The sequence below is a fragment of the Thermobia domestica genome, chromosome 8 (assembly GCF_964235325.1).
Source record: "Thermobia domestica chromosome 8, izTheDome1.hap1.1, whole genome shotgun sequence".
Lineage (NCBI taxonomy): Eukaryota > Metazoa > Arthropoda > Insecta > Zygentoma > Lepismatidae > Thermobia > Thermobia domestica.
Genome location: NC_137461.1, coordinates 47,767,556 through 47,794,907, shown reverse-complemented (window position 1 = coordinate 47,794,907; position 27,352 = coordinate 47,767,556). Strand labels below are relative to the sequence as shown.

Here is a 27,352-nt window from a genome sequence, read left to right as displayed (position 1 = left end):
AATGTTTGTAATCCTCGCCAATACAAGGTAAATTGTCAAAAAAAAAAAAAAAGTTAAATCTCACTGGGAATTTAACAAGAACTAACTTGACCGAAGCCACACTTCTGTTAGTTGAATTCTTGATAGTTTAATATGTTTTACCCTTTATTCATTCTAATCTTTTTGCTTTGTTTTAATGAATGAAGTCCACTGCCTGAAAATATTTTGTTAGTGATTGTAAAGCACTAGAGATAAAGGCAATCTTATTTCCTCTTTACCTGTAATTGACTTTCTTGTGCTTTAATCATAAATGTCTTTCTCGCATGAAGTTTACATCTCTCATACAATATGTAGTAACTTTTGCTATTTTTTCGGCATCTGTGTTTAGAAAAGCATCTCCCACATATTTTCCTAAATGTGTAAGGAACAAAGTGCCAACTTGCAAATAACTCAAAACTACAAAACAGACTTGACTTTTGAAACAAACAATTCGTTTCATGGTATTTTTTACATATAAATATATTACAAAGTGAGGTTTATAGTGTTGTCTTCTCGCTTTGGATTAATTTGTGTCACTCAGTCCGGGCAGACACAACATGTTACAGTTTTTGAGATTAAAACTAGAAAATTATTTAAAATTATTTAGTTTATGTTATTTATTAGATATTCCAATAGTGACATAATGAGTGGATCACTTCCTAAGCCAATGAAAATCATTCCTTGTACTTTCGCAGATCGCCATTTTATGAAACATGTTTAAATTCTTCCCGGCACATACAGCCCTTGATTAGCTAAACTATTTGCCTAAAAAGATAAGAAAAATTATTATAATACATATTAGAAACACACATTAGTACAGAAATTTAAAATATGTATTGAAGATGAACTTCCAACGTGTGGTTTACTGTTTTATTACATATGAATTTAATAGTAATAATAAAAAATTCTAATACATATGTTTGTATTCGAGTACGAATACTTTATTTAAGCTAGATTTGATTTTGTGTACATGATACTTTATGGATCTTCACTAACCAGAAGTAAAACTTCTTACTTTTGTCTCTTAATACTTAATCACTTAAAGTGAAGAAGTCTCATGTTTATGTCATGTCACATTACCTATGATAGCATTTAACAATAAAGACAGTAAAAAAAGGTTACGAGAAAATTATATACATATGAGATAACGTGATAGCACCGTTATCCGTGAAGACGTTAACGGACTGAATCTATTAACGAAGTCGGTCAGAGTAATTGATCTAGCTATTGAAAAAAAAAAAAAACTTTTTGCTTGCATGTATGAGTTACAGATAGGCGCCGTTAAATTCTCCGTTACCCATTAAGATGTTAACGGACTAACTTAACGAACTTGACCGACATAGTCGCTCTAGCTCTCTATTGCTGAAAGCAGAACTGAAAAATTAGCTCACAGGTATGAGAAATGAGTTACAGTTAGCCACCGTTAAAGTTGCCGTTATCCGTTAAGTTGTTAACGGATTGATTCCGTTAACGAACTCGGGCAAGATAATTGTTCAAACTATCTATTACAAAAATCAGAATTTCAAAATTTGCTTCCGTTCAAGAGTTATTGTGAGGAGTAACGGAAGGACGGACGGGTGTACTAACAATACAATCTTTATAAGTTTTACTGCATGATCCAAATACAAAAGTACAACAATAATGTGGTCCATTGTTCAAGATTTGTTTTTAATATACGTAAGTTTGATTCAAACCGCTCAACTCGCTGAGCAAAACAATATGTTTATGGTAAAAATTATTAACGAGTAACAGTTTCGCCAACTATCCACTTGGCTTCATCAGACACTATGAATGCACAGGTAATGACAGAATTAATATATAAAAGACAGCGAAAAAAATCCACTAATCCTGATTGGTTATTCAATAGCCAATCCCCTTACACCACACACCAAAAAATAAAACCGTCGATATTCCCCTTTCCCGGCTGACAACCATATACATTCATTTCTAAAAACTAGGCCTAATCTAATTAATATAATAAGCTTTACAATTAACTTCTTAAATATGAATGCTATAAATAAATAATAAAAATAAATAAATAATACTAAACTTACAAAAATAAAACTACAATTAACTTAATTAATCTTTAAGAGTCCTTAATAACTTATTGTACAATCCGCGGCAAAAAACCTGCAACATGAGCATATAAGTTTATTATGAAATGATGAAGTATTTTGCTCCAAAATAAGTGTGCACGGGAGGAGACCGAGGCTTATCTTGGCGTGATTCGTTCCACTTAGACGTTATGTTCATTCCCTGTGCTGTTAGGCGTAGTTTCACAATCATCCTCGTGTTGCAGGTTTTTTGCCGCGGATTGTACAGTTCATCAATTTTTAAATCCAGAGTTCCAGTTCATAATTCTATCGCCTTCTATTTCAATAAACTTTGCTTCTTCGCATTTTCCGACTAACTTTCTCTCCTCTTGGCTCACTTCGCTCCAATTACTGAATGTCCCGTATTTCTTATGTGGTTGTAAAAACATAAGACACCTGCACTTCTGTCTCTCTCAACCTAAGGTCGTCCGTATGTTGTTTTATTCGCTCTTTTAATCTCTTTTCCGTTTCCCCAATATAGCACATATCATACCCACCGCACTGGATCATATATATTTAAATCAAATTTACGAAAGTACAACGTTGTGGCAATATTGTGATTTTTACAGTTGTTTCCGACTGCATAGTAATAACACTAATCATTCTTAATATCGTCTTATAACTTGATATGTCCTAGTACCTAATTTCATATCCAATTTAATGGTAATTTCTCTTCCATAATACAATGTCGGAAATGTCCAATCTTACATCTTCAAAATGTTACATCATAACATCCAGACAATTAACTACTTTAGTTCCCTTCTACCTATTAAACTTCTTGGCACTAAACCTTTCTCAAACCATAATTTACAACTTAACCTCCCAACAACCTCACAGGCGTTTTGGCATATTTTGAAAGCGACATTTACCTATTACCTTTATAAAGTTAGTTCCAGTTGAAACATTCATACGTACGCACCTTAGCTCTTTTCAAGAATTCTTCTTGTGCAGCTTTTACATTTGCATCTTTACCGCTCCAGGTTTTCGTCATAGAGGCCTAAAAGTATAACAATTATTAGTACTTATTTTAATTATATTGTAATTCAGAATTTAGAAGTGAAGTTTGGCACAATTAAATAAGTTCTTGTAATGGAGAAATTGTTTACTTCAATTTGAGCTTTTCAGAAATTGTAAAATTGTTGCCAAGCCTGAATACCAACCGCTTTGAGTTGATATATTGGTTCCATTGAATCAAAATATGTCAGACAGAAATCGCTAATTACAAACACTTAAATAGCACAGGTTATTTTGCTGTGGCGCCATTTTCATCTATACTGTTAAATAGATTAGTTGTAAAACACACACTTTTCCCAGTGTTAAGCTTTTACAAGTTACAACTTTTTATACGGAGAAAATCTATTCACATGAAAATAGTAACTTGACAGACTACAATATATATACTGATATTAAAAATATCAAAAATCCCATATTTGGACAAAATTATTATTTGATTAACGGACAATATTGTTTTGATGATTATGAGAAAAATCGATAATCAAATTTTTAAATAGTACTAATATACCCCTTGTTGAGAATTAACTTTTATTTTATTTATTTTAAAGTATGGATAATAATAATAAAAAATACAAAATTACTAATGTTTTAAATTTTTAAACCTTAAAAATAAAACGTACACATATTTCATATATTTAAAAGCAAAAGGTTTAACTATGTACATATAGAAATAAATAACGATCCACTAGTAATGAAAACATTACCTGTAAAGCACGACCAAAGCAAAATGTAAGTAGCCACGGTTTCTTCCCAGGGTACTTGTTGACAGCGTTCAAATATACTGTAGCCTGTTCTTCAGAAAGTCCTCCCGATAAGAAAAATATGCCTAAAGGAACATTAAAAAAAAAAAAAAGAAAAAGAAAAAAAGATCGTAGAATTTATATGCTATTTATTCTTGTTTTGATTTGTTTTCTACAAAAAAAGGCTAATTATAATATAAACCCATCATTAAATTGGTTATAATGTAAATAAAAACGTAAAAAATTATTGAAACGAATCTTTCTATTCACTTTTCTTTTCACAGGTTTTATAAGTTTTAAGTGAATGTAGACAGCATACCATTAAGTAAAGCTGCTAAAGCAGGTAAAAATAGTCCTACTTTATATTACATTCTTCTGAAATGAAAGTAGCAATATACTTGCAAATGTAAAGGAAGGGAAAAGTTGGTAGTTGAAGGCAGCAAGATCAGGGCTGTAAGGAGAATACGGAAAAATCTTCTATTCTGAAAGTCTCTCTTTAAACAAGTAGGTTGACTAGGTGTCCGGGTGACCGTTTTTTTATTACACACAATTGCAATATTACTCACAATTTATATATTACTCTGCGTCCCTTCCAAGCTGTTAATTGTTCCGGGTTTTGAAACGTTTGTAACAAAATTTTAATACTTTCACAACTAGTTTCTGAGCGGTACTAATCGTAATACAGACATTTTATTCCCAACCGGTGTGAGAAACTTCCTTTTTTTTTTTTTTTTTTTTTTTTTTTTTTTTTTTTGTTAAGTTTCTTTAATCTGAATTGAACTACTCGCTTAGCAAAACAATGTTTATTGTACAAAATATTAACGTGTAACAGTTTTGCTTACTATCCACTTTGGCGTCATCAGACACCAGGGCGGATCCAGGGGGGCAGGCGATCGCCGCCCCTTCCCCAGAAGAGGAAACTTTTTCTTATTTTATACATAAAAAAACCATCCCAGAGTTTGGAACTCTTAAAAGTAGCTCTAAGTGGCAGTATTACAACCCACCGCCCCCCAGAAGTCCGTCCTGGATCCGCCATTGTCAGACACTATCCAAAGTGTTGCTCAGTGAGTAGTTTAATTCAGATTTAGCTATGTTAAAAGCAAACCATGTGCAATGGAAAATGTTAGTTTCTTTGTGATAGTTTTATATATATATATATATATATATATATATATATATATATATATATATATATATATATATATATATATATATATATATATATATAGTCATTTTTACATTATCGAGGTGTACTATACCACGATTAGTTGTATAAGAAGTATGCAGTATTTAATTTTACATTATTAACTCTTCAAATTTACATATACAAGTATTTATTTTTAAAATATCAAACATCCAAGTTTATTAGTTGTATATTTTACTACTACCAGCGATTTTGTTCAAGTATTTAGCAGTGTTCCTAGTTTGATTTACTACCAACTGTGTTTATTTATTGCATGTAATCGTGTACTTGTTCGAGGTGCTGGGTATAATAATTTGGGTATTCACTCAACCACTCGGTAAAATCCATTCCCAAGTTCATCACACGAAACGTATAATAGTTACATTGACTTCGGATCATCCGCTTTAAATATTAATGAAGTTGCATATTCCAGAACATTAGGTTTAAAAGTATATCTTTCATAATCAGATATAGTACTATATTTATAAAGCCTAAAATCTACTTTCGTGAAAGTACGTGAAGTTACTATATGTACAAAAATCATGCTTGTGCTAAAAGGAAATGAAACTGACTGCTTGAAAATCCCCCCTCCCCCTGATGAAACTATATATGTCACTGACCATTGCAATAGTACACGATATGAGTGAATTTTGTACTGAAAGCTAATATCCTCCCTTTCTTAAACTGATAACATCAGCATTGTGTACTGCAACTATTTATCATTCTTCAACTTCCACTACACAAATTTTTAATACTAAACAGATCATATCACTACTGCCTTCATTGTATTAAAGCGTTCGATAGTTTATGTAGAATGGGTTGTGTAGAGACGAACCTTAAGTAAGACATGATTACTGTGATACATTTGCAAACAGACAATGCTAATTTCTCTTGTGAGTTTCATATTCACCGGCCTTCTTTTAAGGAAACTTGATACAGACGAACATTTATTTTCGCTCAACTTAATGTAAGAATTTTATATTTTTTTCTTTAATTCATTTTACGTGATCAAAGATAAAGAGTTTGAATTCTTACCAGGCACTGCGACTGGAACAGTTCTATTAAGAGCTGTAACTGTGGCCTTCCCAATTTCTTCTGGATCGTATTTTTTACTACAGGACTTTCCAGGAATGACCATACTAGGTTTAAGAACTGTTCCCTCCAGAAGCACATGATGGTCCGCGAGGGCTTTATACACAGCAGCCAAAACTGTTTCCGTGACTTTTTGAGCCCTTTCTAAATCATGATCACCCTCCAAAGAAATCTATTTAGTACGGGAAAGAAAATAAATAAATAAATAGATACATATAGCTTTTTCAAGTATTTGTTTAGTTTTATGTTATTTTACTCTTAAAAGCTGACGTTTCGAGAATACTTATTGTAGTTCTTGACATTTCAAGCATATTTAGTGCAGCTAAAGTGATACTGAAGTTCGACTGCTTGCATTATATAAAAATTGATGTACCCTTTAGTACATTACCCAAAGTCAAAAACAGTTATTTAATTGTAGGACCAAACCTGTTTGATAATCTAACAACCTTCTTACAGCATATGATGTGAAAGACTTTTAAACAAAAAATTTAGGAAAACCAAAAATGGATCAAAAGATTGCGATCTTGGCCAATAATTTTTGGATCAGGAGCCACAAAATTTTTGAAGGGCCCCTAAATCGAGTTTTCGTATTTTCTACGGAACAAGCACATCATACAGAATTAACTGTAGTATGTAGTTCTTCAGTTATAAGGCCTACAAGAAAATGTTTGTTGAAAGATATTGGATCTTTTAGACCAATTGAATCAGGGGCTACAAAGTTTTTGAACGGCCCCTAAATCGAGTTTTCGTATTTTCTATGGAATAAGCACGTGATACTGAGTTAACTGATAGTTTGAGTTTGGCTACACTATATATGGTTCTCCAGATATAAGACCTACAAGAAAATTTTTGATTGAAATACATTGGATCTTTTGATCCAAAAAATCTTTGTGACTGGTTAATAATAAATCCATTTTATTCAATACAAGAGTTCATGGAATGAAAAGAAACTATGGTAATCTGAAGATTGTTATTTTTATATAATTATTATTACGATGTTTAGTATATTTAAGTAATTATGTTAACCGTTACTTTACTTTGTATATTATGATTGACTATTATCTTAAATATATATTGTAAGAAATTGTATAAGTATTTAATACGTATATGAAATGAAATCGTATATATTCTACCTAGGTAAGCCCGTTAAAAAAAAAGTATTTTAAGAATAAAGACATGATGATTTTATGAGTTAAAACTAACTCATATTTTATATATACAACAGAATCGTATAACAGTGTTATACGATTCTGTTGAAATATGAATTAACTCAAGGATGTGAAAAGTTTATTCGTATTTCCATTCTACATCAATTATCCCAATATTTTGAAATAATAAGCACAGAAAACTTTTTTTTATAAAGAAATTAATAGTATTTATATTTGACCTAGCCTTAGTTTTATGGCAATATTCCGTTAACTTTTGACCAGTAGTTCTTTTCATATCAAGCTAATTTGAAAAACGGATTAGGTAGCTTTGTGGTTAAGTAAATAAATGGATTGCTCTTACTATACCAGAAATGTTCTTGTAAAAACTGAGTTTTGTGATCTAAGAATGTTTCCGGTGTAGTATATTTCCACTCCATTTGTTTTAATGATGCATAAAGTTATTTAGTCCCTCTTTCAAAGCAACCGGGCTGAAAAAGCTCAGGTCAAAATGAGAACAAAAAGCAGAAAAAAAAAATGGTTGCCATAAAAGCAGATGCATAACATTGACTTCTTCAATGACTTCTTACTTTTCAAACTATTTACCAATAGTGTGTCTATTAGGGAATTAGTCCCAGAAGCGACAGTCCTATTAGCGACAGGAACTGTTATCTGTCCTATGAGCGACCGATTCATTTACATTGAGATGATGGAAGATCATATGATTCCATCTCGTAAAATATGTTTGCCTCTGGCGTTATTAGCTCCCGAACAACCTTGGTATGAAATATGTACGAGCCAGTAATACTGTTCGTAAAATATATTTTTCCTCTACTGTGAGTGCAAATAAAACTTATTTTAATTTTGAGTCAGATTTGACATAAAACATATCAAATAACTTAACGGGACAGCAAGGATATTTCCATGAAAAGTATATTCCTATGTAATTATTGAAAATCCAGTTGTAATATCCCCTTTCTTCAAAACCTCTGCTTTCTGTATTTAATTTGATTCAAATCTAGTCACACACTAAGCACAGTAATATATTTTATTTTTAAAAAACTTAAACGTGTAACAGTTTCGCCAACTATCTACTTTTTAGATTTCCTAAGACTCTATGAATAAAATGAAAAAAAAAAAATGGCAATGATAACAGACAGCTTTTGAGATCCCTTACATCTGTTGGCTATTCTCAACCAATCCCACCAATTACAATGCAGTTCACTCTAAACAATCCAAAAGGTAAACAAACTCTTTAAACTACCTTCCCCCCTATTGTAAGCTACTCAAACGTAAACTAATTGCTTATTTGCCTTCCCTCCCTTGTTTTGATTTACACATAAAAGCTTGTCGTGTAGCAATCTGACATAATCCCTTATAACTAGACGAACTGTTAAGACCTGCGAGAGATTTGTAACTTGTGTAATAATTTCTTCAAATACACCGTATTTTAGATTTCTTTGATATCCTCAAGTGGTGAACACCTTTTTTCCATGGGCACCCGATGGGAAGACAGGGGTCGCCCCCCTGGCTCACAAAAATGTGTACGTAATATAGCAAACCACGTATATTAAATACCAGATATACCAGACGTAATACAGCAAACATGGAGATGCCCCTCCCTAGAAAATTTTCTTCGGGCTCCCCTACCTCTTTCTGATTTCTTTCTTATGCCATAAACATATTCAATCTAAACTTATGCTCCGTATAATTTTTTTAACATGAAATTTTTAATTATATTAGAATCATAGACAAAGGCGGAGCTACTCTAAATGTATTTAGTTAGTTTTCCCCTTGATAGAGTTAATGTATTCATAGAAATTAATTCAAAAATATAATATTAGGAAAAACGTATAAAAGATTGTTAATGTAATGAGAGCATTCTCACGTATTAAATTCAGGTAGAGCGAAATTTTTTATAGTACATTTTGTTAGGTTCTAAATCACATTAGCATGAAACAAGTTGAAGAAGGGAGAACCTTATCTTCTTCCATTATCTTAGAATGAACGAATCGGTGACTCATAGAGCAGTTAGGTTAGGTTAACAGATCGAATCGGTCGCTCATAGGACAGTTAACAGAAGTACTGGCGTGTTTTTAAAAGATAATAAGTGAAATCAGAGAAAGAAGTCAACAATAGCAATTGTCATTTGTCATAGAGCAGGCCTATCCATTTTTCACTTATTTCTTGAAATATATATAGTCATATCTAAATTCATTTCAGACGCAGTAGGAAAGTGCAGAATACAATCTAAGGGTGTAGGAGATAGGGTTCGGAGTTGAAGATTTCTGCTAACACGTAGTGCATTTACTGTGGAAGCCCATTATTTAAATTTCTCGTGATAACTGGGTGGTCCCCAGGGACCGGGAACAGGGGTCAACTTAAAAATTTCAAATGGAAAACTGTGTCAAATTGGATGGCATTCGAAAGCACATAAGAAGCAACGACTGGTAACGTTGGAAGTGAGAACAGTAAGGCTCTTCCTTTCATTTTTACAGTTTTTTTTTAATTAGACACAAACTTCAACTATTAAGTAGATTCGAATTTTCACTTCTGTTTTATCATCAACTCTTAATTAGACTGCATTTGCATTATCTTGTTCTCATATGTTATGTTACTCTGCATCTTGTTCTTTTTGTCCTCTTTCTTTTGTATTTTATCTAATACCTTGACACACAAATTATACATAGTTCACTAGTTCAATTCATTATTTATTTCTCTCTCTCGATCTCTTCCCTTCTTGCGCGGTGGCTCAGTGGTAGAGCGTTCACCTCCGGTGCTTGGGGTTCCTGGTTCGATCCCGGCTCGCGCCGTGTAGACTTTGTGGTGGACAAACACCATGCTCGTGGGTTTTCTCGGGGTTCTCTCGTTTCCTCCCACTTACTTCATTCCACCATTTCATTCATTTTTCATAATCACCGTCTCCTTTAGCTGGCATAATCGTGGGACGTAAAACTGAAAGATTTCATTTCATTTTTTCTCTTTCCTTCTTATCCACTCTGCTTCTTTCCACTTTCTTATACTTCTTCTTTCCCTTTCTAGTCCTTCTACACCTTGCCATCTATTTCATGCCTTTTTTTTTTTTTTTTTTTTTTTTTTACATTTATAAACCATGTTGTTTTTCCTCTATAATTTAACATTGTCTTTACAGTATACTGTATAATCCTTTCTTCGGCCCTGTCTCTTCTACGAATTCATACCTCATTTTCATGCACGGCTTTGGCATATACTTCAAATGGCAGATATCTTATACGAAATACTTACGTCGGGCTCAACAATAGGAACAAGTCCATTTGCTTGACATATAGAAGCGTATCTAGCTAACACATTGGCATTTTCTGCAATAGCTTGTGGTGAGGGAGTGTTCTTTGAAATTCTATATGCACATCGGAGCTTAGCAAATTGGCAACCTTTCCTCTTATATTCTTGACAACGTTGGGCCATATCATCCAATCCTTAAAAAAATGAAACACAAAATTAGAAAATAAATCGAAACACCTCAAATAGATAAATCAAGAACAAGTAAAATGACTTAAATGACTATTTCACCCTGATTGTTCACAAAATATATACGGTATATAAACCTTATTGAATTTCATCTTGCTATAAATTCTGCTTTTGGAGGGCCAGACTTTTTTCTGAAAATCGATACTATTTTGCTAAATATAGCCTAATTGTGGTTAGTTTATGTTAGTTTTAGTTAGATTAGGTTAGGTCTTTCACGGAAAGTTTATTTTTGTACCTACCTTCATAGTTTATATAGACCGGCAACGAATTCTGGCTTTTACCTAGTTTTGTCCCCCTCCTCCCTCGGCAACTTCTCTTCTTCCTCTATTACACACACTGCACTTCTATTCTATCCATTTCACAGATTATTCACACTCTTCCGTAACAACTCGTTTACAGAATTAACACTTCACCTTGATATTTTATTTATGCCAGTTTCAGTAATAAAGTTTATTTTCGAAAGCTTGTTGAGGAGAAATTTGTTAAATGAAACAATGGTATCTGAAAATCTGTTACCAGTCACACAGTCACTGGCCCGTTACACAGTCACGCGGAGCTCCGCGCGCGGAGTTCCGCGTGGCAAGATTGTTCTATTGATTCTTATGGGTGCATACATAGTCACGCGGAGGCCTCCGCGTGGCCCTATCCGCGCTCCGCGAGGCAGATAAGGCCATTGAACAAATGGGTGCTTACATAGTCAAGCGGAACTCCGCGCGCGGAGCAGCCATTTCTCTTTAAAATTTAAAAAGAAACGTGCATGGTAGCAAAAGCAAAATGCAAATTGATCCATATTTCTTTTCTTATTTTTGATAGTGAGTTGCTAAATAATATTTTATACGGTACTGTTCTATAATACTATTTTCATATTTTTTAGTGTTATTTTTAATTTAGCTATATTGTCTTCGTTTAATTGGAACTTTCAATTAATGTCTTTGCTTAATTGGAACTGTACATGTGGTGCCTCTAATATACCACTGTTAACAGTATGTGACTATTGTAATTTTTGGACTTTCTTTCAATAAATTTCAGTTTCAGTTTCAATTATCACGGAGGTTAAATTAACACCATGTTAATGGGATCCCTCTTGTGAGGAACACAAAAAGCGTGACATTCGTGAACAGGCATGGAACGAGATATGTAAAAGTTTTTTTTTTTTTGGTAAAAATGAAGGTATGGACAATGAAAAAAGATAAATTGAGGCAAATAATTTATCTCTACTATTAAACAGTTGATTGGATGTGAAGTTCTAACCAAATGTACAAACATTGGTTATTTTCAATTGTTAAAAAACAGTATCTGTTAAGAGCTGTATTTTAAGAGCGTGCATGTGAATTTTATTTAAACTGCATTTTTATAATTTCGATGAATTTTTTTCAATTAGGTATCGAACGACTGAATTGACGTACGGAAATTATTGAAGTACTTCTCGTCTTCTCGTAAATCTATATACACAGACGTAAAGCTCCCTTCAGACTTCTTTGAGAAACTAAGGGATGAATCTTGAGACATTTATTTTTCTGTGTTCTTCGTTTTCTCTTCTTACAGAAATATTAAGATGCCACTATTGTCGTTTCGAACTTTTTATGTTGACTCGCAACATTGATTGAGAAGAATCATATATATAATCACGTGACGCGTAGCGCGTAGCTACGGATGACTGTGTAAGCACACACGCGTAGTGCGGAGGGCGCAAGACGGAGCGCGGAACTGCGCTTGACTGTGTAACGGGCCTAATATAGTACTAGTTAATTATTTAATACAACAATGAGTTAATTCGAGAAGAAAATATAAAGTAGGGAAATATTTCACTGTATTTTTAAAAGATTTTAATTTTCCTTTTGCAGAGAAATTGTTTATATTTCCATTCTCGATGCAATTATGGCAACTATCGGAAGAAAATTATGTTAAAATTTTACATACAACCAGGCCCGCAAACAGACACAGAAGTTTGGGGGGCCATGAATAAGATAGGGGGGCCAAGTCATTAAAAATTCTCTTACAGATATCTAAATTATGATTTCTGTATTAATAATAGCATTTTGTATTGAGGTCTGGAGAAGCCATGAAAAGTTTTTTTTTTGGGGGGGGGACAGGCCCTCCTCTAGTTGCGGGCCTGCATACAACCTCAAGAATAGTTACATTTCTCGTCTTATCATGTGAAATCATTACTAATAACTAGAGAACGGATTATATGAAAATACACACAGGTCAAGTTACTTACCAAAGAATAGTAAAATATTTATTACAAAATACAAATAAAAGAAAGAAAACTACGAACTTTCATTCAGCTCTTCCCTATACAGGGAGAGGAAGAATTGGTAATATGTAGAATGTACACTATATCTATTTGAAAATATTTTTTGATATATAGTGCTATAAGTATTTTCCTACTCTGTTAAATTTTGGTCATTTAAGTAACAGAAAAGGTTTTTTTTTTTTTTTTTTTTTTTTTTTTACATTTTATTGTTGCTGTTGTAACTATAATCAATTAAAATACGTTACATTTCTTGATATAATTAAACAATGAGAGCTCGAAGCTCAAAAACAATATTTTAACGTAATTAATGTAATATAGGCAAAAGGTAATACAATGTACACTAATTGTACTATATAAATATATGAATTAGAACTATTAAAAATTGAAATATTATGCTTCTATTCTTATAGTCTTCATATATTCATTTGAAAAATTGAATTCGCTCCTAATTCTCCCTAATTTAACTTCTTGGATCAACAGGAAAGATAGACAAAAGGAGAGGTAAAGGGAACAGAAAAAGAATTAAAAAAAAATCAATAACAATTTTATAACTATGTAAAACATGTTCTTCGTGTAGAGTCGTCTTATGGTTTTAACATTCTTTATGTACTAGTTATTGTGAATTGCTTCTTCATTTAAGTCCTTTCTCCATCAGTTTCCTATTGTATCTTTTGTTTAATTTGGCGAAAATTTGATTTCAATATAGTTCGAGACAAAGCCAATGGATGTATAGGGGATAAACGGTAAAAGAAAATTATTTTACTAAGAGCAAAATGCTGAGTGAACCACTATTTCTTTCGAGATAACTTTTAATACAGAAATTGATCGATACACACTAGTGAGTAATAATAATAATACAATTCTTAATTTTAAATAATTATATATTAATTTAAAGCTCAATTACATTACAATCAATCAGCAAGTAAAGAAATTGTTTGTTCATGTAGGGAGTGACGTAGATAAGGGTCGGAATATTGTAGATATTTTATCTCCTTAGTCAATGTTTTAGAATGTTTACATCAGGGGCGGATCCAGGACCGACTTGTGTTTTTTATTATTATTATTTGTTTTAACATTCGCTTAGCCGCGTTACTCTTAGTCGGTTACTTAGATCATTGGAAAACCGATGAGTTATCATCATTGCGAATGATTTCTATGGTTGGGGGGGTTGTCATACTGCTACTGTTACGGGCTCCAAACTTTGGAATGTTTTTTTTATATATATAAAATAAGAAAGTTTCCTCTTCTGGGGGGCGATCGCCCCCTTTGGATCCGCCCCTCGTTTACATATAACTCTTTTGAAATTAAGAATGTGTAAGTAGATGATAACACGAAGAAACACGCGTGAATTCACAAGCAATATTTATCAAAATTATTCCAAGTACGTGTGCAAAAAACTGTGCAAGTATATTATTCCAAATCCATTATAGAGTTCATTACAGCAATTCTTAATGTCTAACAGAATAAATTTAAAGTTTATCTAAATATTTTCACTCTGCAACAAAACATCCTTCATAAATTTCGGAAATGAATATTAATCCTACTGATGACTGCACTAGAAAATCATTAAAAAATATTATCTATGTAATGTCTACTGAAGAATTTAGTCTTAATTTGTTATGAATTTAATCATAAACACAAAGAATACCAATTTACATCTTCTGTAGCTATACCCCTCTTTTAACTAAAGCCTACCTACACCACTGCGATTTAACGGTTAATATATGACCAAGATGCGTGTGTATGTGTCGATTTATCTTTCTAAATTTGTTTGAACAGAGCTTAAAGTAGAATTAAAACAAACTCTGAACAAGGCACAACGTTTACTAAAATAATTCATGTGTAATAGTTTTGCCAACTATCTATACCTCCTGGCGTCGTCGACACATCACGGACCAGAAAGAACATTGTATGTGGGTGTGTATTAATGCTAATTGTCACAATTTTAAATACATACTGTATATAAACTGATAATAATCAAATAAGTATTTTATCATGTATGTTTTATTATTTTTTAAGTAAATATGAACCGTTTTCTGATAACAGTGATTTGTATAATTTTAGAGAAGAGTATAAAATATATCTTAAAAGTTACTCTAGATTTCTGGTTAAAGGACAAAAATGAAAAGAATACGTAGAAGAATTGTCCATTCTCAGGATTAACTATTGACTGTAGGATTAACTATTATCACTTGGAAAAAAGGCTTAAGTTTAGAGGTTCCACTCCAGTTTCAAACCTACAAAAAAGCAGTTAAAACACTAAAGTTGTTAGGCTAAGTTAGGTTAGGTTACCTGGTAAGACTTTAGTTGATTAGAAATGACTAGACACCAGAGCCGTTTCTCATAGAAGCCTCAATTATCAATTAAATTCAGTAATCCGTGGTTCTCACAAAAATTTAATAGATTCTCTTCATTATTCTTATACAGGGTGTTTCAAAATAACACCGACAACGTTTGGGAGGTGATTTCTGACACCAAGATAAGACAAAAAGTATAGACCAACCTGAGTGCACAAATGCTTCCTTTCGAAGTTATGCATTGCCGAAAACATGAAAAAATGAACTTTAAAGGTCCATAGCTCCAAAACTATGGGACCTACCGTAGTCGGGTCAAGACTTCACTTAGGAACTATTATGTGTGTTATTCAAAAACACATATTTTAGATTTCTAAGATACTTACCCAACATTTTTATAGAGGCAGTTTGGCTACTGGCATATAATCTGAAGTACTCATCACCTATCTTTATAAAAATTGTTGCGAGAGTACCGCAGGATTGTAAAACTTGGATATTTGCATAGGGCATATATTAGTTTCTAAGTGAAGTCTTTACCTGACTACGGTAGGTCCCATAGTTTCGGAGCTATGGAGCTTTAAAGTTCATTTTTTTCATGTTTTCGGCAGCCTATAGCTCCGATAGGAAGCATTTGTGCACCCAGGTTGGTCTATACTTTTTGTCTTATCTTGGTGTCTGGAATCACCTCCCAAACGTTGCCGGTATTGTTTCGAAACACCCTGTATAATTCTGTAAAAGCTCAATGCGGAAATATCACATTCAACGCACCGATTTGCCATTCTATGCGACTACTATGCTGCTGAATCATCGAAACCTTCCGCGTCTTGCAAAATAGTACCCACTTCTACATCTCTTTTCTTATATTAAACATTCACTGCCGAACTTACACACCTAAACATCGCATAAGAACTCCAAATCATCATTTCTTACCTCATTTCTCGTGTAAATTTTTCTAATTTTTATAAGAAACAGCGGGGAATCTCTAAACTTAACCCAAAAAGAATATACAATCTTGTTTCTTGGGATTTTAATATGTTTAAATGTGAGTTGTAAGGATTAAAAAAAATACACAAAAGTATCTGCATTACCTTGAGTGGTGAATTCTCCTTCAGAGCCAAATAACGGGACTAATCCTTTATCCACATTGACTCCAGGAATTATTCCTCTTTCCTTGATTACCTCTATAAAGGAAGTTCCATCGTTTGTTTTCTGTTGTAACATCTCAGGATGCATAATAATTCCAGAAATGTAATTGCCAATCGTTTTGTCAGTTGTCAGTACCATCTATAAATACAAAATAAGTATTGATCGATTCTATAATGTTACTACAGTATAACGATAAATAATAATAATAATAAAAATCCAGAGTTGAGACATATATTGTCCAATACATCTCATTCAGCTGAATAAAATAATATGGGTGAGTTTAAATTCTCATGCGTAGTTTTCGAAGAAATCAAGAGAACAATCTTTTCTTATATTTAAATACTGATGCTGTAAGGAAACCATTCAATCTATCAAAATGAAACATACTGAATTATACTGCAGTCAATCAGAAGATCTATACATTATAAATTAAATTGGAATGAACACGTTTTTCAACTGAACAAAAAGTTGAGCAGTATTTATTCTGGTCTTCATAGAATAAGAGGTAGTGTTACAACATAAGTATTATTTTAGAAAAGGATGTATTAAGGGTTATGTTTGGATTATTGGCAAAAACATCCTGGAAGCCTATTTTCCAAGCACACACACACACACACACAAAAAATGCTACCTTCTTTCTTGGGTCTCACCGTATACATTATTCTCAACACGACAAAGCGTGGTGGTGGCATTCCCTAACACTTCCAACCTTTCACCTAAGCATTCCGTGTCCACTGTTGTCAAGGCTTGCCTTTGCCTACTTTAGACCCACCTTGAAATCACAGCACATGTAAGAATTCTGTTAGGAGCATATCTGGGAATATACACTGTAGGGAATAATTTGCACACGAATTGCGGATTGATGAAATGTGGGTAAATATGACCTCTTTTATACTGATACTCTATGGTTTCTCGAATTCGAAATAGCACGTGTTAAAATTTAGCTTTTCGACGATTTTGGATAGCCCTAGCTCTGAAACTTTGCACTGTTTCCCACAAATCCATATAAACTTTCTCTTTTACTTTGATGTGAGGAATCATATCTTACTGTTTGCCGGTATAGTTCATTAACATCCTGTACATAAGGGAACAATGTTATCTGTCGTGATGTTTTTTCATATCACCATTGCGTTATCTGAATCGAGGATATATGAGATATTTTATTTGATTTGATAGGATCAGAACCACATGAGCTTCCGCTATCCAGAACTCGAATCCGGATCTCCCGCGCCGAAAGCGCGAATGACTAGGACGGAGGTCTGTCTATATTACTGTATAGATACCGGTATGGAAGTTGATAGTTGATGTGTAGAGAACATAGTGCATTGTCCATGTGGAGGGTGAAATTGTCCTTTGCCATTTGTGGTCGACTTTCAGTCAATTTTAGCAAAAATTCTGTATCCAAAAGTGTGTCCCGACTTGTATGATCTTTCGGAACAGGGTGGGGCAGCATTACTTCGTGACAAGAACATTATCACCACATACACCCTCCAATTGGTGATGAATATCGGCTGCACAACGTCCAGCTGCGGTGAGAAATTTCACAACTACCCGTTCTTCTTCAACCAAAAATTCCCTGGGAACTATCAGAAACACGTTTTACTCATTCAGACACTGTAAATCAGCTCCTTGCTCCTTGTTTTTATAATAAACAAAACCTGCACTGCTTAGGCACGAAGGATGAAGATCTTGGATGCTGCAGTTTCTTTCCCGAAATGACAAAGAGCGTGAACTTTAGAACAAAACGGTAAATACTTTTGGTGTGCAAGTCGTATATTGGATTGGTTCGGCACAAAATAGGATTGTGAAAGGTTTTTGTTTCTGTGGTAATTATCATTCGGGTTTCTTCAGTCATAGAGTCAATTAGTATACTTCTCTGTTTCTCAATTTTCCTAAATATAGTAGGATGTATCTATTAAATTTAACACCTTACCTGTTTGTATTTACGCCGGTTTTCTTCTGTATTCGCAAGTCCAAATTCTCCTATTCTGTTCCCCATGTCGGCTACAGTTTCATCTGAGGCTAAAAGACCTTTCCCACCAACAGACATTGCATTGGCGACTGACCTCAGTTCATCCTCAAGGTCAGATGGCGGGTAGCTGAAGTGAGTGGACATCTTTCACAGAATATAAATGTCTGAAAAAAAAATCCAATAAGTGGATAGAATATTTAGCAGAGCTTTAGTGTAATTTCGCCACATCAATATTTATGTCTTTTGAGTTTAACATGCTTCTTCAGAGCAAAGTTTATGTTGGCATAAATCTAGTGTTTTATGTGGGATCTAGATATCTACTTCCACCACGGAAATAAGATTTAACTACGTTTACCAGTATTGCTTACCTTTAACTACTTCTCAGCTTATATTATAGAACACGTGAGTACGTGTTTGGACAAAATTTTATGACTAATTGGTTCATATTAGCTTTGCTATCTTAAATAACTTGAACTAGAAAAAAAAACACTGAACAAAGCATGGCTATCTGATGAAGCAAGTGAAACAGTATCTGATGAAGCCAATATATTCAGTGAAACAGTGTCTGATAAAGCCAAGATGTTCAGTTAAACAGTGTCTGGTCAAGCCAATATGTTCAGTTAAACAGTGTCTGGTGAAGCCAATATGTTCAGTTAAACAGTATCTGATGAAACCAATATGTTCAGTGAAACAGTATCTGATGAAGCCAATATGTTCAGTGAAACAGTATCTGATGAAGCCAATATGTTCAGTGAAACAGTGTCTGATGAAGCCAATATGTTCAGTGAAACAGTGTGTGATGAAGCCAATATGTTCAGTTAAACAGTGTCTGATGAAGCCAATATTTTCAGTGAAACAGTATCTGATGAAACCAATATGTTCAGTGAAACAGTATCTGATGAAACCAATATGTTAAGTGAAACAGTGTCTGATGAAGCCAAGATGTTCAGTTAAACAGTGTCTGATGAAGCCAAGATGTTCAGTTAAACAGTGCCTGATGAAGCCAATATGTTCAGTGAAACAGTATCTGATGAAGCCAGTATGTTCAGTGAAACAGTGTCTGATGAAGCCAAGATGTTCAGTGAAACAGTGTGTGATGAAGCCAATATGTTCAGTTAAAAAGTATCTGATGAAACCAATATTTTCAGTGAAACAGTATCTGATGAAACCAATATGTTTAGTGAAACAGTATCTGATGAAACCAATATGTTCAGTGAAACAGTGTCTGATGAAGCCAATATGTTCAGTTAAACAGTGCATGATGAAGCCAATATGTTCAGTTAAACAGTGTCTGATGAAGCCAATATGTTCAGTGAAACAGTGTCTGATGAAGCCAATATGTTCAGTTAAACAGTGTCTGGTGAAGCCAATATTTTCAGTTAGTTGGCGAAACTGTTACACAGTTATTATTTTAAAATTAGCCTTGCTTTGTTCAGTGATTTACTTTTCTAGTTGAAGTTTTATGATGAAAATAAGGGAAGATCGGACAACTTTTTTTTTTTTTTTTTTTTGCCAAATCAAAACACACATACAGTAGAATGAAACTAAATATTTTTAACTATCTATTTTTGAACATAAGAATCAAAACGCCCGAGACATTTTTCTCAGTATTGAACTGGTTTGATAATATGTTGTGCATAAAAGCCCACCTTCTCAGCGCGTAACTACTTACAGATGAATTAGATTTCTTGTGTCAAATCGAATCATTGATTACCTATGAATTGTTTCAGGGAAACTAAAGAGTTGAAAGTTTGAACAATTCAGGTGTGGGGTATGGACTTTGTTCTCAGAGCTGGAGCGCTTCCCGGACAAATTGAGGAACTTTAACATAGGTGTATTCATAGGAATAGCCAAAATTGTTTGATGGAAGGAGGTATGTCACAAGTACAATTACAATAAGAGTAATTATTATTAACAATAATAATAGTAATATCTTCGTATTGTGCTTTATAGAATACTTGCTTCCAACTCAGAGATACGTTAGTTTGATTGTAGCTTCCCTCATTTGCATAAATAATAATAATAATAATAATAATAATAATAATAATAATAATAATAATAATAATAATAATAATAATAATAATACATGTACTTTAGAAATCTTGTGGCACAGTGTCCAGCACATCGCTTTTTTCTTGGAAATACATATATTACAATCTGGGATCTGAGCCGGGTCTCTAGTCAAATGCAATTATGGGCTTTGTGGTAGACAAACATCGTATTCGTGGGTTTTCTGAGGGTTCTCTCGTTTCCTCCCGCTTTATTTCATTCCACCATTGCATTCGTTTCTCATCATCACCATCTCCTTTAGCCTAGCCGGCATAACCGTGGGATGTGAAAATGAAAAATTTTATTCAATCTTATTTCCAATGCAATTGTGTTTCGATACTTCAAGCAACTGTTTATTTTCTTCCAGCTTCAGTTAGCTTTTCACTCGAATCACTAAAAGTGACATTCGAAAATGAAATCTTCACATTTTTTTAAGGTGAACTTTGTGCCTCCTTTACGGGTCTTTGCGGGCTTTCGGATCCAGGTCTGGAACCGGTTCCTAAGATATGGTTCTGGAACCGAGTTTTCAGATCCAGATCTGGAACCGGTTCTGGAACCGGGTTTTCGGATCCAGGTGTGGAACCGGGTTTTCGGATCCAGGTCCAGAATCGGTTCCAGAACCGGTTCTGAAAACCGGATCTCCGAGAACCGGTTCCTCGCGGAACCGGAACTTTGTGGCCATCCCTAGTTTAAGAGCAAACAAGTGTGTTGTGGTCACTATGACTAAATTTATTCCTAATCCATGTAATTAATACATGCCATACTGCTTGCAGCGTCCCCGGACAAGTGGCTATGGTACCGGATGGCTCTGCTACTGGATTAATAAAAGTTAATGGCGGTTTTACTGATTATGCTATGTGATACTACCGTGAATACAGAGATGGTATCAAATAAATCAGCCTCAGTGCGACTTCTTTGCATATCCTTTCTCTTATTATAGCTATATTAAAAATACAAAACAAAGGACAAACTTTGCCCTCTCCTGCGAAAAATCCGATGGATGTATTTTTTTTTTTTTTTTCAATGAAGTCAGGAAAACCGAATGTATATTAGTGCGTACTGAATAGGTGACTGCTTATGCAAGTTTGTCCTCTAACTCGGATAATCCGATGGAAAATATGTCATCCATCTTCCATCAGTTCCTTAAGATTTGTGATCGTCTTATCACCATTTCATTTTGTCTGCAGTCGATAACGATTTCAAGCTGATTATATGTTTCACAAGTCGCTACCTACGATGTTCATACTAGCGTACATCAGGTTTTCCTAACTTGAATTATTTTCCAAAAAAATCTTAAGAAATATTTGAACCAATGAATTCATATCAAAGCGCATTGTATTATCTTACAAATAGGCCTATAAACTTTTCATAAGAAATTATACTCAGGTGTTATGTTTTATTCAGTCATATTAACACACAGTGTAAGTAGGGCTTATTATTTTAACCTTAAATTGCAAAATAAGTTTCGGAAGTCAATTCGAGTAAGGCCAAATTGACAAATAAACTATGGCATTTATCGTTATTATGATGTATTTAAGATGTCATTCTTTTATGTTTTCCATTCGATCCCAGCTCGCGCCAAGTGAACTTTGTGGTGGACAAACGCTGTGTGCGTGGTTTTCTTGAGGTTCTCCTGTTTCCTCCCACTTTCTTCATTCCACCATTTCATTCATTTCTCATCATCACCGTCCCCTCGCAGGGTGGAGCAAGGGGGTCCGTTACATCACCTATACTTTCGAAAAGTGTATTCACGTCAAAACTTCTTAGATTGGCTTGGTGATCCACTGTTGTATTTAATACATTAGTATGAAATTCTATAGTACTATAGATATTTACTATTTACTATATGCAAAGTGGCGTAGCCAGGATTTCATTTCGGGATGGGTCCGTGGGTCCTGCCCAGGAAAGTTTTCGGCAATGGGGAAACTAAAACGCAACTTTAGGGTTTCTTTTGACAACTTTAAAATTTTCGGGATGTCCGGAGGCCCTCTGTGTTTGGTAATGTGGGGACTGAAAACGTAACTTTAGGTTTTACTTTAACAACTTTTCAAAAATTCGGGGGGTCACTAAAACAAGTAGTTTTATGACTATGTCTTTTCCAGGTATGATATACTAATATTACTGGTTGTAGATTTACATATATATAATTTTATATCGAAATATACCTTATATAAGTTTAGTTTATTAACTTTCACGCACTATTTAACCGCACATTTTGGTTGCCATCCATTCTGACTGCAAAATCTCTATTAAACTTTTGAAATGAAATGAAAATGATGTTTTGTTTATTTGACGTCCCAGGATTTGTTCTTATGAAATGGATAATTAATGAAACGGAGTGATTATGAAACTATATTTTGTGTGCTCTCAGACCGGGAATCTGGAGACTATGCACACCCCAGGCGCACGCGCTAACTACTAGACCATCATGAAGAGCGCAATATATATGCGGAGGTACTACAGACCTTGGTGCAGGGTGCGAAATCATTTGAAAATGGTGGGGGGGAAGAAGTTCAGCGATCCACACTAATGCTTCGTGGAGCCTCCAAAAAGTTGAAATTTTAATGTATTATTATTATTATTATTATTATTATTATTATTATTATTATTACTAGTAATAATAATAATAATAATAATAATAATAATAATAATAATAATAATAATAATAATAATAATAATAATAATAATAATAATAATAAATATTCAAACTAGTCGACATTATTATTTAAAAATGCTTTAATGTTATTTATTCATTTAACCAAAATTGATAACATATCTACTGCGTTTAATATACACTTCGGTGCGTATGGTCCAGGGTTAGAGTCCCGTGGGACCACAGTACCCTTGTGTTTACCATCATATTGAAGACTGCATTCACGAAAATGCGGTAGAGATCTATAAGCCAGAAATAATAGTCCCTGAGAACCGATGTCCTAACCAAGCATTAGAACTACTAACTTGAAGCGCTTTACCTGGCCAGCCATAGAACCCCATGAGCAGTAGAGTCAGAGCATAGTTTTTATTATTTATGAAATTCCCGTTTCTTCGCTAAGTATTTAGTGTTTCAGTTTGGTCGCTCAGATATCCGGTCACTTATGTAAGTCTAAATAATACTATGTATTTATATTGTATTATTAGCAAGAATATATTATTATAAATAACAGATATGATTTTAATACAAATACTTGATAGACAACAAAAAACCGTGCTGCCTCAGTGGTTGAGCGGTCACCTCAGGTGCGTGGAATCCCTGGCTGGATCCTAGCTCGCGCCAAATTCTGCTTGTGGTATACAAACAATTGTGTGTGGGTTTTCTCAGGGTCCTCCCGCCTCCTTCCGCTATCTTAATCCACCATTATTATCTATCTCATCATGACCGTCTTCCTTAGTTTTACTGAATATTCGTAGGACGTTAAACCTTAGAAAATGAAAGCACAAATACAACAATACGATTGATTTGCTTATTTAAATTTAGTGTCCCTTTTCAGCAGCGAAGCTATGAGATGTGGACTTACAGTTCAAGGTGGAATCGTTCAAATTTTTGTAAGGCGCTTCCACCGGGAATCGAACCCGGGACCCCGTGCACCGAAGATGGTGCGCGAATGCTAGCCAGTAGACCAGCGGAGAGAGCCACAATAATACGAGTAATGAATGATTGTGTTACTGTATTTATAGACCTAAAATATAGTTTGCAATAACGTATCTTACCTTAGAGAAAAAATGTAAGATTAAACTTCACTTTCTTTCCGTGTGTAACGAGAGTTGAACATGTGACGGCCAAAAGAAGCCCACGTATGAACAGCAGTAACAGCATCCCATAATTTTAAAGGAGATCCACTGAGTTTAATTGTTAATAAAGATTGAAAGGTACTCGCCAACATACGGGTTCTTTCGAAACTTTTAATATGAACAACACTGAATCCACGTTCACAGGCAGCAGTTGATAATGGCACAGTACCAACTTTCCGCGTTAAGTCTTTAAGAACTTGAAAATCATTTACCGACTTAGAACTTGACTTGTACTCTCTCCATTCTGACACTGTAGAACCCCCGTTTGGTCTAGTGGCTAGCACGCTTGACTTCGGTTAACGTGGTCCTGGTTCGATTCCCGGTGGTATACAGTTGAACGACCAAAGTGGTCGGATTCCATTATAATCAGTAGGTCCACGTCTCCTTTAGCCTAGCAGGCATAATCGTGGGACGTTAAACTAAATCAAACCAAGCCATTCTAACACTGCAGTATCAGGATTTAATCCAAACAATTGAGCTTCTTTATATAAGTCTATGTTACCGTATAAACCACTCATGTTATTACGATCTTTATTTTCAAACACTCAAAAGCACTTTAGGACATCATTAGAAGGAAACCTTTTTTCCACGTCTTCTACTAAACCCTGGATTACCTGCCCCCTTATTTGATCAAACTCACTATCATCACTCCCTGTATCAGACGCTTGTCTGCAGTGCACTAATACAAAGACTTTGGTAGACATCATCTTTCATACGCATTTCTCTCAGAGCTTGGATTAAAGATTCAATTCTTGCTCTATTTCATTGTACGAAACTGGTTCCTTTTGCATCGTTTTACTAATATTAGACAGAATGGACGCAATATTCAGAAGAAAACCGAGCAATAGAATGTTCTTTTTCTCCAACAGATTTTTTTTTTTTTTTTTTTTTTTTTGTAAATACCACTCAGTTTAAAACTATCTCTGTTGAAATGGTCAGCATTTTCATACCCCAAAAGTAGGAATTGCATTATACAAGAAAAATATGTAAAGACTGCAAATAATACATGCTCCACATTTGAAATCCAACGTATGTGAAACAATCTTCTGATTTTTAGCATTCCTGCGGCATCTGTGACTGTCGCGATACTTTTAAGTTTTGCAGCTGTATGAAGTTCGCCTAAGAAATATTCAAAGTTGTGAATAGCATTCACAACATAAAATACTCTTTCAGATACAAGATCCATTAGGGACTGGTCGACATTTCTTCTAATTTGGGCAGCAACACCTTGTTTCTCCCAGTAAACACTACATCCCCGTCAGAACCAAATCTAACAAGCTTTTCTTTAAGATTAAAAATATATCATATTCGGAAAACGCGTGAATAATTTTCTCTTCAAGGAATTTTGCATCGGAATTTTCTACAGGCACTAATTTATAAAAACAACAACAATGGTTATTTTCTTCGTCCACATATGTTACATATAAAAGCAAGTGCTTATCCGCAAACCTGTTTGTAGGTTCGTCAACTGTTTAAGAAATTTTGCCAATTTTGCACGCAACTGGTACGCTAGAGAATAAAGGTCTCCATCTCGTCACAACGAAACAGCCGACAAAGTTAAACACCTGATATCTTTACAACTAAACTACGTTTTTGAAAAACAGGCATGCATTCAAATTTATTGTTTGTTTAAAAATTTTCATTACAGACCTACTTATATTTTCATATTAAGGTGTCCCCCCTTACATATTTTGGTGGGGGGGAAACGCAAGTATAAAATTTTTGGTGAGGGGGAAATCCCTCCCGTCCCCCCCGGGATTTCGCACCCTGCCTTGGTGCAAGTTAATTGTAAACGTGGGGCCCCGCAAAATATTTCCAATCGGACCCCTCTCCGCCTAAGGCCGGCCTTGTCATGGTTTATTTTCAATTTCCGAAAATGGGCTCAGCCAAGTTCACGCACATTTACAATTAGTTAGTTAGTTTGTTGGATTGTAGCGTCCATATTCAGCACTGAGGCTAGATGAAACATAGGAAAGGTGGAATTACAGTTTAAGGTGGAATTTGATCCTCTGTAATGCTTTAAAATTGCAATGTTCTCTCACCGGCAATCGAACCCGGGACAACATTCACTACAGGCCCACGCTCACTAGATTAGCCGGGAAGGCTGTTTCTACTACAAGTAACCACAACAACAAAGTGATCCAGCACCTCCCCCCCATATGGACAGTGACGTAACTAGGGGGGGGAAACAGGGCTTCTGCCCCGGGCGCTCGATTCGGAAGGTGCAAAATTGGGCAAATATTTGGGGAAGTGTTTGATTTGGTTGGTCACGGGGGTGCTAAGCCGAGTTCTTGCACCGGGTGACAACTAGCGTAGTTGCGTCGCTGGGTATGGAATTTCTAAATACGCATGACGACACGCCGTCCCCCATGCTTATCTTTACCCATTGTAATTTTCTTAGGAAGTGGGGGGACGCCATAGATATTTTTTGAAATTGAGCAGACGACGTCCCCCCGCGTTCCCCCTCACTTTTACCCCTGGGTTTCCTTACACCAAAGACGGAAATCAGAAACCACTGGGCTATAAAGACGTCCCATATATCACTGTAGTCAAAAGTGTCTTTTGTAATCAATCTCGTGATTGAAACTGTACTTACCTTTTCTTTCTATTGTAACTATTTTCTTCCAACAAACTTCGAGTTTATCACTTCTAAACACTTGGTAACACACAATTAAACATACACACACCTGCACTCAGAGAAGGAAAAGACAGGAAGGACTGTCTGTAAAGATTTCTTCGCCGTTGATTATTCGAGGTTTAAGTTCAAGGTTAATAGGAACAGCCCATATCTTATACTTTGGCTTATCAGCTTATTTATTGCTAGATTGGATCAGTGCTTTGTACTCGTATCAAGGTCGAGGACTATTTGACCTTGCATGAGTAGTAACTTGCTCCTGGAAGAGTCTGGATGGTAACAGAATGCTGTGCCAAATATCTCAATGTCAACTGAAACGGGTACTGTTCATAGTTTTGGAAACTTGCTACAAATCTTGTATTTCACAAACGGAACGAATGCGGCGTTGCTTTAAATGACTTACATACTTAACTTCCCT

The 27,352-nt window shown here is 34.6% G+C and overlaps 1 protein-coding gene across 1 annotated transcript; it reads right to left on the bottom strand.

The window, feature by feature from the left end:
- Positions 1 to 617: 617 nt before the first annotated feature.
- On the bottom strand, positions 618 to 27,052 carry LOC145692886 (fructose-bisphosphate aldolase-like). The gene is made up of 8 exons (XM_081768436.1): positions 26,896 to 27,052; positions 18,423 to 18,625; positions 16,432 to 16,627; positions 10,550 to 10,740; positions 6,084 to 6,312; positions 3,830 to 3,951; positions 3,031 to 3,108; positions 618 to 783 (listed from the first exon to the last, which is right to left on the bottom strand). Exons 2-8 carry the CDS (start codon positions 18,603 to 18,605, stop codon positions 736 to 738), a joined length of 1,047 nt encoding a protein of 348 aa, XP_081624562.1. The 5' UTR covers positions 18,606 to 18,625; positions 26,896 to 27,052; the 3' UTR covers positions 618 to 735.
- Positions 27,053 to 27,352: the final 300 nt, after the last annotated feature.

Bases quoted from the DNA above. Each gene is read 5' to 3' on its own strand.
- LOC145692886 (XM_081768436.1), bottom strand. From the start codon at position 18,605: ATGTCCACTCACTTCAGCTACCCGCCATCTGACCTTGAGGATGAACTG. The intron at 16,628-18,422 runs GTAAGGTGTTAA...TTGTATTTATAG, and splicing joins ACCGGCGTAAATACAAACAG to ATGGTACTGACAACTGACAA. The intron at 3,109-3,829 runs GTAATGTTTTCA...TTATACTTTTAG, and splicing joins GCTTTGGTCGTGCTTTACAG to GCCTCTATGACGAAAACCTG.